Source organism: Nicotiana tabacum, chromosome 6, assembly GCF_000715075.1.
Source record: "Nicotiana tabacum cultivar K326 chromosome 6, ASM71507v2, whole genome shotgun sequence".
In the NCBI taxonomy this organism is placed as follows: domain Eukaryota; kingdom Viridiplantae; phylum Streptophyta; class Magnoliopsida; order Solanales; family Solanaceae; genus Nicotiana; species Nicotiana tabacum.
Genome location: NC_134085.1, coordinates 209663635 through 209678917, shown reverse-complemented (window position 1 = coordinate 209678917; position 15283 = coordinate 209663635). Strand labels below are relative to the sequence as shown.

Sequence of the window (15283 nt, the reverse complement as noted above, 5' to 3'; positions counted from 1 at the left end):
TGAACTTGTACGATATAAATTAAAGCTTTTATGTATGACTTGAACTTTTTAGAATATGAATTGAAACTTTTAGGATATGAGTTGAACTTTTGGGAAATAAATTGAACCTTTAGGATATGTATTGAACCTTTAGGATATGACTTGAAGTTTTAGTTTATGTTTAAACTCGTAAGATATGAATATAACTTTTAGTTTTTAGGTTTTGTTCTTGTGAATTGAACTTGTAGGATATAAATTGAAGCTTTTATGTATGACTTGAACTTTTTAGGATATGAATTGAAACTTTTAGGATATGAGTTGAACTTTTAGGAAATAAATTGAACCTTTAGCATATGTATTGAACCTTTAGGATATGACTTAAACTTTTAGTTTATGTTTAAACTCGTAGGATATGAATATAACTTTTAGTTTTTAGGTTTTGTTCTTGTGAATTGAATTTTTAGGATATGAATTGAAACTTTTAGGATATGAGTTGAACTTTTAGGATATAAATAGAATTTTTAGGATATGACTTGAACTTTTGTGGATATAAATTGAACCTTTAGGATATAAATTGAACTTTTAGTTTATGTTTAAACTCGTAGGATAAGAATTGATGAACTTTTAATTTTTAGGTTTTGTTCTTGTGAATTGAACTTTTACGATATAAATTGAAGCTTTTATGTATGACTTGAACTTTTTACGATATGAGTTGAAACTTTTAGGATATGAGTTGAACTTTTAGGAAATAAATTGAACCTTTGGGATATGTATTGAACCTTTAGGATATGACTTGAAGTTTTAGTTTATGTTTAAACTCGTAAGATATGAATATAACTTTTAGTTTTTAGGTTTTGTTCTTGTGAATTGAACTTTTAGGATATAAATTGAAGCTTTTATGTATGACTTGAACTTTTTAGGATATGAATTGAAACTTTTAGGATATGAGTTGAACTTTTAGGATATGAGTTGAACTTTTAGGAAATAAATTGAACCTTTAGCATATGTATTGAACCTTTAGGATATGACTTGAACTTTTAGTTTATATTTAAATTCGTAGGATATGAATATAACTTTTAGTTTTTAGGTTTTGTTCTTGTGAATTGAATTTTTAGGATATGAATTGAAACTTTTAGGATATGAGTTGAACTTTTAGGATATAAATAAAAATTTTAGGATATGACTTGAACTTTTGTGGATATGAATTGAACCTTTAGGATATAAATTGAACTTTTAGTTTATGTTTAAACTCGTAGGATAAGAATTGATGAACTTTTAATTTTTAGGTTTTGTTCTTGTGAATTGAACTTGTACGATATAAATTGAAGCTTTTATGTATGACTTGAACTTTTTACGATATGAGTTGAAACTTTTAGGATATGAGTTGAACTTTTAGGATATAAATAAAAATTTTAGGATATGACTTGAACTTTTGTGGATATGAATTGAACCTTTAGGATATAAATTGAACTTTTAGTTTATGTTTAAACTCGTAGGATAAGAATTGATGAACTTTTAATTTTTAGGTTTTGTTCTTGTGAATTGAACTTGTACGATATAAATTGAAGCTTTTATGTATGACTTGAACTTTTTACGATATGAGTTGAAACTTTTAGGATATGAGTTGAACTTTTAGGAAATAAATTGAACCTTTAGCATATGTATTGAACCTTTAGGATATGACTTGAACTTTTAGTTTATGTTTAAACTCGTAGGATATGAATATAACTTTTAGTTTTTAGGTTTTGTTCTTGTAAATTGAACTTGTAGGATATAAATTGAAACTTTTAGGATATGAGTTGAATTTTTAGGATATAAATAGAAATTTTAAGATTTGACTTGAACTTTTGTGGATATGAATTGAACCTTTAGGATATAAATTGAACTTTTAGTTTATGTTTAAACTCGTAGGATAAGAATTGATGAACTTTTAGTTTTTAGGTTTTGTTCTTGTGAATTGAACTTGTACGATATAAATTGAAATTTTACGATATGACTTGAACTTTTTACGATATGAGTTGAACCTTAAGGATATGACTTGAACTTTTGTGGATATGAATTGAAGGTTTAGGATATGAATTGAACTTTTAGTTTATGTTTTGGAATTTTAGATTGCCAGAGGATTATTAGAAGAGGTTGATGACGTTATTAGACAAGCAATAGAACTTCCACCAAGAATAACTAAGACACAGTACCTGGCAAAGTGTGCCTTTAATTGTTCTTCTCATTAGCGACAATGATGATGAGAAGGCAATGACATGTGTTTCAAATAGTGATGGTGTAGGTAGGAATTTAGAATTACCTAAGTAGATAAAAGAAGAGCTTATAGAGTAATTCTGTACTTCATTTTCCATGAGGAAAAGAAGTTTAATTGAGAGTGACAAGGTTGATGAAGACGGAATGTGTTCCGTTGGTCATGGCAGTTCCCATAGAATGGGGATCATAAGACTCTATGATGACAGAGATTATAGGAAGTTTTGTTCTAAATTTTCTTTCAAGTCTGATTCGTACAAGCTTAATGTGATATTAGTGATATTTCTTCGGATTCAGACAATGATTTGACCGACAAAAGTATGGAAATGCTCTTAAAAAGAATTAAAGGTAAAATCTTTTCAGCATCCTTCTCTACCAAGAAAAACATTTTACCTTTAATTCTTTTTAAGAGCATTTCCATACTTTTGTCGGTCAAATCATTGTCTAAATCCGAAGAAATATCACCAATATCATATTAAGCTTGTACGGATCAGACTTGGAAGAAAGTTTAGAACAAAACTTCCTATAATCTTTGTCATCATAGAGTCATATGATCCCCGCTTTATGGGAACTGTCATGACCAACAGAAAACATTCCGTTTTCATCAACGTTGTCACTATCAATCAAACTTCTTTTCCTCTTGGAAAGTGAAGTAGAGAATTCCTCTATAACCTCTTTTATCTACTTAGGAAATGTTAAATCCTACCTATACCATCAATATTTTGAAACACACATCGTTGCCTTCTCATTATCATTGTAGCTATAGAGATCAACAATTGATCAAAGACACACCCTGTCAGGTACTGTATCCAAGTTATTCTCTGTATCCAAGTTCATCCCGAATAATAGTACCACGAGGATAATCACCAAAGCCACCAAACAACTTTATGATGCCAATGAAGCAAGATGAGCTATTCAATGAAACTCGTATTGTAAAGAAGAAGAAAGAGACTGATTCAGAAAGGAGGGTCGAACCTCGACTATATACATGTAAGTTTTTACTTTTCATTAAGTATTTTGATTTACTTTTATATAAATTTTGAAATACTAATTCAATATATATAATTTTTCATATAAGTTCTCTTCACATGCAGCTGACGTGGGAGAATTCATACGCAGTCAACCACCTAATGAATCGGGCGAGGCAATCCAACTTTTAGACGAGGATGCTGAAAGAACACTCCTTGAGTACTTTATATACTTTGAACTAGACAAAAAAATTTAGTTCTATTGTGTTAGTTCTTTTTAGTTCGAATGGGCTTGTAATAAGCGTTAACTTAGTTTTGTTAGCTTAATGTGTTAGTTATATTGATTGTTGCTTTTAATTGTTGTTGTTGCTGGCATAAAATGCCTGTTTAGGATGTTTGGTAAGCTGGCAGGTGGTGTAGCTGCCAAAATAGGCAGTTTCTGCCAAAAATATACCAAGAAAAGCGACCAACTTTGGTCTCTATTTGGTCGCATTTCACTATAAAAAAAATAATTTTCTGGGCAATAGCGACCAACCTTGGTCGCTACCTGCCCAGATTTCTATTAAAAAAATACAATTTCTGGAAATAGCGACCAACTTTGGTCCCTAAAATAAAGGGACCAGCAATATTGCGACCATGCATGTTTGGTCGCTTTTTGGTCGCTTTTAGGCCTATAAGCGACCAACTTTGGTCGCTTTTTGTGGTCGCTTTTTACCGGATTTCTAGTAGTGTCTTTTATACCATTTAATTAACCAACTGATATTGGTATAAGTGATGGTTAATTATCAAATTGTTTAGACATTTGTTTAGAAACTATTAATAGTTGGCAGTATTATTGTCATGTCCTAAACTGTAACGACCCCAATTTTCGTTCTAGGAATTAGCATTTTTGTTCAGCGGCTTAAGACCCTGAGAAGCTTCGTAATATGCATCATGAACCGCATGTATGGTCGAGTTTGGTTTTCGTAAGATTTGGAGTTAAATTTAAAGGAAAAAAAAAACAAAATCTTATTTTGAAGCTCAAATGGAAAGAGTTGACCGGAGAGTTGACTTTTGAGTAAACGACCCCGAAATGGAATGTTAATGATGTCAATATCTTCGTATGGTGATTTCGGACTTAGATGTGTGTCCGAATTTGGATTTGGAAGTCCACATGACAATTCGACGCATTTTGGCGAAATAAGAAAGTTGACGTGTTTTAATTATATTATTTTATATGTGGAAGAGGTCTATTACCATTATGAATACCAATTGGATATGATAGCAAGTGTACAAGGCATAATATAAGATATATGGGGTCTAAGAAAAGTTTTAAGTCTAAGACAAGTTGGAAAATTACATAATATACAAAATTTGCAAATGAGTACGCACAAGATCTCACATTGAACGAGCATATCTACATGGATATAACGATATGTGTGATGCACAACCTATCAAATTAAAGTTCTTTGAGTCTAGTTTCCAGATAATCAAACCGTGCATCATTTGGAGGTGTATACAGAAAGTTATGACCAATTTACCGGACATGTGTCATATGCGCGCCCAGGTGCGCGGCCAGATGCGCGACCGCGCATATTCGAAATGTTTCTGCCTGTGAGCGCGGCCGTAGCCGGCCAGATGCGCGACCGCGCTAGTAAAACTCGCTATAATACCCCTGGACAGTTTATAAACTGAAGGGGTCCGAAATTCTTCCATTTTTGGTCATTCAAGCTCGGATTTGGGCGATTCCAAAGGGGATTTTCACGATTTCGACTTGGGTAAGTGTTCTATATCCGGAAGTGATTATATTTCATGAATTTATATCAATATTCATTATTTATTTCGGATTTGGATGAAAGAAATTGAAGTTTTTGTAAAATTTTCCAAAAATGAAAATTTAGGATTTGAAGGTTCATTGATATCGGAATTCGATAATTTTTGTATGGTTGAACTCGTATCAGAATGAGTTGTTGGATTTTATGAGTTTCGTCAGATTCCAAGATGTGGACCCCACGGACAATTTTGAGCTAAATTTCGGATTTTTAATTTGGAAAATGTGTAAATTCATATGGAATTAATTCGTACGATTTATATTGAGTATATTGAATTGTTATGACTAGATTTGAAGCTTCAGACGAATTCGCGAGGCAAAGGCTTGTTGGAATTTTGAATTGGTTGCAAACCGAGGTAAGTGTTTGGTCTAACCTTAGCTTGAGGGATTAGGAATTGTGTCCTATTTGCTATGTGTTGTTTATTGAGTACGACGTATAAGCATGTTGACGAGTATCTATTCGTTGGTGTTATGCATGCCCGTGAGTCTTATACTTTGATTAATGTGACTCTGTTTCGTATTGTTCATGCTCTATATGATAATTTATATTGAGGAATATGACTTGTGGAAGTATTATTGAATTGTTGAACATTGTAGAGCATTGGCTCTAGTTAAGAATAGAATTGTTGAACATTATAGAGCATTGACTCAAGTTGAGAATTGAATTGTTGAACATTGTAGAGCATTGGCTCAAGTTGAGAATTGAATTATTGAACATTGTAGAGCATTGGCTCAAGTTGAGAATTGAATTGTAGAACATTGTAAAGCATTGGCTCTAGTTAAGAATAGAATTGTTGAAGAGCATTGGCTCAAATTGTGAATCGAGTTGTGAAGTAAATGTGAAAAAGAGAAGAGGTTGATGATATTATCTTCCTTGCCGGGATGTTGTTGCTTTGATATTTTCTCCCTTGCCGGGACGTTATTATTCATGATATTGTTTCCCTTGCCGGGGTTTTATTGTGATATTTTTCATTTTTCCTTGCCCAAATTACTTTGTGATTGTTGCTTGGGTGAGGAAGAGTGATAAAGCACGAAGGGTGATGTCGTGCACATTTACATTATTCATATGGTGATGAAAGAGTGATAAAACACGAAGGGTGATGCCGTGTCGCACGATGTACAATTCCGTGCCAATTATATTGATTTTATGGTGATGATGAGAGTAAAAACACGAAGGGTGATGCCGTGCAGTTTATATTGATTCTTATGGTGAGGACGAGAGTAAAAGCACGAAGGGTAATGCCGTACATTTGTCCTTGATTTTCCTGATTCTTGTTGATAATTGAATTATGGTTTTCCTTATATTCTTTATTGGTTTCATGTTAATACATGATATTATTGACTTCCTTGCCTGGATTGCTTTGTGAATGTTGCTTGGGTGAGGAAAAGTGTAAAGCACGAAGGGTGATGCCGTGCATGCTGAGGAAGAGTGTAAAGTACGAAGGGTGATGCCGTGCATGGTGAGAACGAAAGTAAAAGCACGAAGGGTGATGCCGTGCACTTTCTGTTTGTTGTGTTTATTTGTTATTAACATTTCAAGTGTATTAACTGTTTAGATCCCTTTACTGTGTTGTGATCCCTTGTGTTGTAAGCCATATTGTTTTCAATACCTCGCCGCATCTACATAAAGCTTTCAATACTTAAATTTTCAACAATTGTACTTTAATTAAAAAGGGTATTTTCTTTATTCAAATGATTTCTAAAAATAACTTCATCATTTCTTGTTGATTTCCTAATTGGGTTGAAAGTTGTACTCTACTTTATATTAAGTAAATGAGGCTCCTTGAACTTTTTTTTATTGTATTGGATTATGGAACATATGAACTGAGTAATATGAGTATATTGTTGTGCAATGTGAGACAGAAATATGCGGGCACAAGGTGCTGGAGAAAATATTATGGTTTTATTTAATGACACGTGAGTTGTCCGTGCGGTTGTGTTATAAATATGAGCACGAGGTGCCGTAAAATTTTGAAAGTGAAATGAGACCTATATTATTTATGATTATGAAATGAGGTGTCACAAGGTGACCTTTACTCGAAAGAATTATATGCGGAAGGTGTTTATTTGAAAGCTATTTTTTTGAAGGAAGTATATATTTATTGAAAAGAATATTATCTTAGAGATTATTACTTGAAGTATTTATAGGCGAAAGATTTATATTTGAAGGACTTGATTAATTGATTACACTTGTATTTTTTTTTTGTTGAGAAACATTTGTGTTGTTCTTTTTGCCTGCTATTTATATCACCGGTTGATCATTGTTGCCATCATTGTTATCTGCTTCCTATTATTTTGTACGCTATCTTGCACATGTTTATTTGGTAGTCTGGTCCTAGCCTCGTCACTACTTCGCGGAGGTTAGGCTAGACACTTACCAGCACATGGGGTCGGTTGTGCTGATACTACACTTCTGTACATTTTTGTGTACAGATCCAGGTATTTGATTGATAGTAGTTATTCGTTGCGGTGGAGACTCAAGGTAAACTTGCTGCAGCGTTCGCAGTCCTCAGAGTCACTTCAATTGTACTTATTTCCATTTGTTCGCTTTGTTTCGGAGTAGTGATGTATTTATTTTGTATAACTACTCCTAGAAAGGCTTGTGACTTGTACTACCGGTTTTGAGAATTGTATTTTGTTCAGAGTAATTTAATTTAAAGTTAGTAAATACCCATATTATTACAGTAAATGTTAGGTTTACCTAATTTAGAGATTAGGTGTCATCACGACTTCTTTGGAGGGATTTTTGGTTCGTGACATAATCAATCCCTTAGACATGATTGGTATCCAACACACCACCCGCCAGACGAACCTAATGTTCACACCTTAACCATTAATTCGAAGCATTTAATAAGTTAAACAAAATATCGAAACAATCTGAAAATTAATCGCGAACAAATAACATCACAAAATACAGATTTAAAATTCTTGCCCAATTCCCATACTAGACTATGAAGCATCTAACAAAAGTATAAAAGACTCGAAAGCAGGTGCACTTCTTACTTTTCTTCTCAATTCTTTAATTCTCCTTATTAGAATCATAACGGAGAGTTGCATTCACAATCTCGAATATTGAATAAGTCTTTCTGGAAAAAAAAATCCATTGTTCACTTTATTATTCACCTGGATTTTCAATGTTCAAAAAAATTGACTAACTCCAGCCTTTTTCTTATTACAAGAATAAAGCATTGCTGACATTTTCAAGAAATTTGCTTATTAAGGGTTACAATAGTTTCTAGGTACAAAAAGCACACTATTATATCGAGTGAGATTCAATTTCCCGAGGAGACCAAGGTAGTGAGCCAGAGGCCTTGATTCTAGGTTTTCAACAACATAACATATTATAAGATTGATAATGAAATACTTATAATTACAGTATTATACTTAGGTTATAATAATATTTATTGTTTGTTATTTAAATGACTGTTAAATTTATTTAATGTTATATGATTATTTTTTGGCATAATTCGTTCTTTATTTGTATATAAATTTTAATAATTGATACGTGCATGTACTCAAATTAGTTTTAAAAAAAATGTGTACCGTTGAGGCTTATGCAGCCCTATGCCAAAACTAGAAGATCGAGACATTATCGAATTGTAGGTTCTTTGTGGAAATTGACCAAATCAGCAAAAACACGTGTAGTTTGTGGCTAACTTACGTTCACAAATAAAGTTGGCCCATGAGATTATTAACTCTATCCAATAGTAAACTTAATAAAATATTCCTATGGTCACAAATAAAGTTGCCCCATGTGATTATTAACTCTATCTAACAAGTCTTCCCCTCTCTCTGTCAAGTTGTGGGGACAAAGACCGACTGTTGGTCACTTGGTCTTGATATAGAGTGTCCAAATACACTTCAATTCATTGAGTTTCGGAAGAAAAAAAATCCGACCATGGTTTCCGGCGACTGTACATCGTACGGCGGTGCTAGTGCTCCGATCAAACTGACACTTACCCACTCCCGAAGTTACAACCAACAGCTAAAGCAGCAGCACTTGCCGATTTCCTCCGAAATCTTGCCTTCATCGGAGCAAATCGCCGGCAGTGAAGGTCTGTTAACTGAAATACTCCTACGCTTACCCCCAAAAACTCTACTTCGTTTCCAATGCGTCTCGAAACACTGGCTTTCCCTTATTTCCAGTACCTATTTCCGCCGCCTCCATACCCGTAGAAACGCTACCTCCTCTGCTTCCACCGTCGGTGTTTTCTTGTGCCGACACCCGAATTATGATTTCCTTAGTCTCCACGAAGAACGCCTAGCTGCAATGGGCCGGATTTACGACCGTTTATCCGATGCACGTGATGGCAAAGTTCTGAGTAATATCAGCTCTTGTAATGGACTTGTATGTCTCGGTTTTAAATCAGATGATGCAAAAACCGAATTTTACGTTTATAATCTTACTACAGGTCATCATAGGTTTATTCCAGTGCCAGACGGAATGGTAGTGAAAAGTATGAACTTAGCATTTGACCCCAAAAGATCTGGTGATTACGATGTTGTTTGTGTTTGGTTGTCTGTATCTGAAAATCAACTTCGTTTCTCAGTGTATTCATCAGCTTGTGGGGTCTGGAGGCATTCAACTGAGTACTGTAATGGTAATGTGGAATTATGTTGCTACCGTGGAGTTTACTGGAAAGGGGCTATACACTGGTTTAGTCAAACAGGCCCGTTTTTGTGTTTTGAAACTGATAGCATTGAATTTAAATCAATGCCTAGTACTCAAATTCCTGAAGGTCAGTGGTACAGGAATATTGAGTATTTTGGGGAATCGGGTGGGCATTTGCATCTTATTGAGATTCATAAGCCTCAAGATATTGAGTTTGATGTTTTGGAGTTGAAGAGTGATTATTCTCAGTGGTTTGTGAAGTATCGAGTTAACTTGGAATTTTTGACCATTTTGTATCCAGCTATGGTGAATCAAGAAATGTATCCTCCTGAAGATTATAACTTTCCATATGCATTTACTGTGCTCTGTTTTCTAGCAGATGAGGAAAATAATGCAAGACTCTTGATTTCAATTCCGGGGAAAATTATTTTGTATGAAATGCAGAATGGGAGTGTCAAAGAGCTAGCTGATATAAAGCCTGATTATTTCAGACTTTTTATTGGTGGTGCACGGTATGATTGCTTTGATGCCTATACACATGTTGAGACACTGGCTTTTGTTTGAGTTTTTTGAATCGTAATGTTGTATTCTGAATTACCCTTTGTGGTTAGTTTTGTATGTTACTAATACAATATCAGATTCTCCATTATGTTTGAGAATGAAAAGCTTTGTGCTAGTTATTAATTGTAAACAGAACTCACATCTCAAGTTTCTTTCTGGAAAGAATTTCACGTGGTGAAGTGAGTGACACACCGAGCCGTGTAGGTGTAGCTACAATTCTTTTTTCCTTTGTAGAAGTGTAGCAAAGTCTCAGACGGACCATTTGTGGACATAATCTAGAAATATAAGGGCATAATCAGTAATAATGTTTTGTCCTATTCACTTTTGTGCACATGCAAACACATTTAATTCTGTAGCTACTTGCACCAGCTGTTAACCACTTCCTGAATGGACCGGTCTTCTAGAATCTAGATTCCCAGGTTAATGTAAATGTACAAACAAAAGAAAGGTTTTTTTTTTTTCGTTTTAGCACGTGCAAAAAAATTTATATTTAATAGCCGAAAAAATATATAATATAATATATATATATAAGAAAAATATATATTTTTCAGCTATTATATTGAGAGTGACCCAACAATATTATTTTCCCAAAAACAATACTTACTCTATTGTTAACTCCCTGATTAAGTTAAAATCCTAAATAATGCTTGTTACATCAACTATGCTTGTTACATGAGTACGTGACATGCTTTTATTTTAGAAGAATTAATCCAAATAATTATCCACCCAATCATTTAAATTAAAAATAGCATGTGAAGATATAATATATGTATAAGTTATGTATTATATGTGTATAATCGTGTATAAATAATATATATATTTATGTATATGACTAAAAAAAGTAAACAATGAATATTTTCCTATCGTGTACAAGTTTTTCCTTATCAAATTGATATGTAAAATATATTAACATTTTAAACTTTATACTACTATCTAGTAAAACATTGTCATAAAAATATAGGTACGGAATACAAGAAAATTCACTAGTTCTGAAAATGATAAATTCAAAATTATATGTATGTAGTTCTATTTTTCCTATTTTGCATTGAAAGAAATGCACACCTCAAACATTTTCTTGAAATGACTTTCACGTGGTGAAACGCAGGAGTTGTGTTGCAAGAATTCTTTTTCATTTTTCCCACAGTTCAAAAGAACCATTAGTGGAAACTATCTTGGAAACATAGGGGCATATACGAGATTCTATTAGAGTCGATGAGATCCTAAAAAAAATTATGAATATTCTATATTTACGTGATTGCCAAGTTTTCAAGTTTGATGACAAAAATAATTTGAAGACTGACATCAATATATGAAATGTTTTTCAATGTTGTTGGATTATGGTCCATTATTGAAACATGATTTGAGGAACCCCAGAAGGTACAACATTGACAAGTGATGCAGCTAAGCAATTAAAGAAAAATAGACAATTGGATTATAAGGCATGTTACTATCTCACCGACAAGGTTGAATTGCGTGTATCTAACATTTCGCATGCAAAATCAACAAAGGAAACTTGGACAATCTTGATGAATTTACATCGAGGTTCCGCCGAAGTAAAGAAAGTCAAATTGCAAGAGCTAAGGAGACAGTATGAGTTGACCCTAATGAAATCAACAAAGTCCGTTAAAGAATTCATTACAAGAATTACTAATATTATCAACGGCATGAGGACCAATAGAGAAGTATCAGATGAAGTTAAAGTCGTTGAAAAAATATTGCGGTCCTTGAGTATATAATTTCTCATGAAGAAGGTGGTTCTTGAGGCTACCAAAGATCTTAACACTTTTACACTTGATGATTTAGAAGGTGAATTGGTGACATATGAGATGTTCATGTCTCAAGACACACCCGAAACTGTGGAGGAGGCGTTAAAAGCAAAGGTGAATCAACCTAAAACAAAAGAAGAGACAAGTTATCTTAAAAAAACAAATCAACGAGGCTAGAATTTCAGAGGTAGAGGCTGTGGTAAAAGTAACTTTGAGGCCGTGGTAGAGGTAATTTTTCTTATCAACAAAGAAATAATAACAATTTTTGGAAGGAACAACAAAGTCATCAAAATTTTCAAAGATGTGATAAATATAAGATTCAGTGCTATAATTATGGTAAATTTGGACATTATGAAAGTGAATGTTAGTCTAATAAATCTGGTAATAAAGAAGTACATGCTAAGATGTCTGAAAATAATGTAGATAATTTATTGAGCTTGGAAAAACTATCAGAAAAGGGGTATGATTTGCGTTTTTAGTATAGGATTGGCACAATCAGTGATGATAAATTTGGACTAATTGCAAAGTTTAATATGAACAATAGCCGTTTGTGGACTCTTTATCTCAATAGTGATGATTTATCTTGCTTTAGTTGTATAAACCGTGATGATACTTGGTTGTGGTATCTACGTCTTGAGCATTTGAATTTTGGGAGTTTGAAATTTCTTGCAAGAAAGAATTTGGTTGATGGTTTGACTTCTATTGATTTTCCTGACAAGAAGTGTGAGTCGTGTATTTTGGAAAAGAAGTACAGAGAACCTTTTCAGAAAAGCAAGGCTTGGAAAGCTAATGTATCACGACCCAAAATCCACTAAGGGTCGTGATGGCGCCGGACACCGCTGTCAGGCAAGCCAACCAAAAATACTTAATTAAATTCTCGTTTTAATAATTTTGAAAGCTATGATTGTCCTTCAATTTTACTAGTAAAAGATAACCATTTCAAATTAAATATAATTGCTAAGAAGTTAATGCAAAAAATACTCCATATCATCCCAGAACCCGGTGTCATAAGTGCATGAGCAAATTTCTAGGGAATGAAATAAACTACAGTAACTGTCCGTAATACAAATTGGACAGAAATAAAAATATAGTACAATACTCTGAAGGAGACTCTGCTGGCTGCGGGTTGTCTCGATAAATGCAGCTTACCTAAGTCTCCATATCAACCATGCCGCTGCGCCAAACTAGGCCACTAGACACACACGGACTTGCACAAAAATGCACAGCAAGTGTAGTATGAGTACGAAAACAACGCATACCCAGTGAGTATCCCGTCTAATCTCGAAGAAACAGAGATGAGAGGTCGACTTCGACATTTACTAGTGGTCCAATAGTAATACATTAATAATGCGAATAATCATGAATTTATTAAAAACGGCAGTAAATTCAAGTAAGTCATGAAACAAGTAAACATTCCTTTTTATATTAAAAAGTCTCCAAATTCAGAATCTATTATTTATCAATTTATCTCAGACCAGGGAGGCAATATCAGTTTATAAATCTCAAGCAAGCATTACAAGCATGCACAAAACATTCCGAGGTCATACGGCCCGATCCAACAAGTATTTAAATTGTGCTCTACTAGAGGATGGAATGACGCGAACCATAGATGCATCTAAATCTACCGAGGCATTCGGCTTGTTCTAAAATTAAACACACACAAACAGTCAATCAAGAAGTCATCAGCGAATAATTATCCAAAGAAAAGTCAATTCTCTTTTAACAATTCAAGAGAATGAAGTTTAATCTTTTTAGAAATTCATTTACTAATTCGATGTTATTTAAACAATTCAAACTGTCAATAAGATTACAAATATTCCAAGTATAGCATGCTTTTGGGTCCTAGACTACCCGGACTTAAATATAATAGTAGCTACGCACAGACTCTCGTCACCTCGTGCATACGTATCCCCCACAAATAGAAGCACAAATCTAATTAATTCACCTATGGGGACAATTCCCTCTTACAAGGTTATAAAGGAGACTCACCTTGCTCCGAAGATCCATCACCAGCATTCCACGTCCTTCCGAAGACTCAAATTGACGCACAACGCTCCAAAACTAGCCAATAATTATGTAAACCCATTAATATATGTTCAATTACTCATTATAATCCAATTTATAACAATTTCTAACCCCGATCGAAAAGTTGACAATAACGCCCTCAGGCCCGCGTGCCCGGATTTCAAAAAATTTTGAAGATAAGGTTTACTCATAACCTCACGAACTCAAATATATAATTTACTCTAAATTTCATGACCAAAATCGTGGTCAAAATCCAAAAATACAAATTTTCTAGGTTTTCCCTCAAACCCCAAGTTTTCCGCAAGTTTTCATGCTCAAATCCATATACAATCATATAATTAACTCAAAACTAACATAAACCACTTACCTCAAGTTTGGTAGTGAAAATGACACCTCCAAGTTGCTCTAAAATCGGTTCCAATGGAAGAAATGGGGTTGAAATGAACCCAACCCCCGATTTAAAAAAACATCACTGCCTCCAGCATTTTCGCACCTGCGGTCACTTGACCGCTTCTGCGGTTGCGTAGGTGCGACCCACTAACCACTTCTGCGGTCCTCCTCTAGGCCCCCAACTTCCGCATCTGCGTCCTTCCTTCCGCAGGTGCGGTCCCGCTTTTGCAGTAAGATGATCTCATCTGTGGTCCCAGCCTAGCCTAGCCACTTCTGCGGTACCTAGGCTGCTCCTGCGGCTCCGCACTTGCGGCCAAAACCTCGCAGGTGCGGTTACACCAGATACAAGCTGCTTCAGTCCTTCTTCAAATTCCAAATTTGATCCGTTAGCCATCCGGAATCCACACGAGGCTCCCGGGACCCCAACCAATCATACCAACCAGTCCCATAACATAATGCAGACCTGCTTGATGCCTCAAATCATATCAAACAACGCTAATATCATGAATCGACCTCCAATCCAATCTTAATGAACTTTAGAATTTCAAACTTCTACATTCGATGTCGAAACCTATCAAATCCCATCCGATTGACCCCAAATTTTGCAAACAAGTCATATTTGACATTAAGAACCTACTTTAACTTCCGGAATCGGAATCCGACCCCGATATCAAAAAGTCCGCTTCCGGTCAAACTTCTCAAAACCTTCAAATTTCTATCTTTAGCCAAATGACTCCAAAATGACCTACAGACCTCTGAATTCACTTCTGATCGCGCTCTCAATACCAGAATCACCATGCAGAGCTATTCCCAGACTTGGAATCCTAAACGGACATCGATAAAACTAAAATACACTATAACCCAACTTATGAAATTCTTCCAAAAATGCTAACTTCCACAATAGGTGCCGAAACATTCC

At 34.4% G+C, this 15283-nt stretch overlaps 2 protein-coding genes across 2 annotated transcripts in view; both read left to right on the top strand.

Moving 5' to 3' along the window:
• LOC107816823 (uncharacterized) overlaps positions 1 to 15283 on the top strand; it is a 160385-nt gene that overhangs the window by 85432 nt on the left and 59670 nt on the right. The window lies entirely within an intron of this gene.
• Positions 8753 to 10313, top strand: LOC107790317 (F-box protein At5g07610-like). Its single transcript, XM_016612236.2, has one exon. It carries the CDS (start codon positions 8909 to 8911, stop codon positions 10184 to 10186), a length of 1278 nt encoding a protein of 425 aa, XP_016467722.1. The 5' UTR covers positions 8753 to 8908; the 3' UTR covers positions 10187 to 10313.

Bases quoted from the DNA above. Each gene is read 5' to 3' on its own strand.
- LOC107790317 (XM_016612236.2), top strand. From the start codon at position 8,909: ATGGTTTCCGGCGACTGTACATCGTACGGCGGTGCTAGTGCTCCGATC.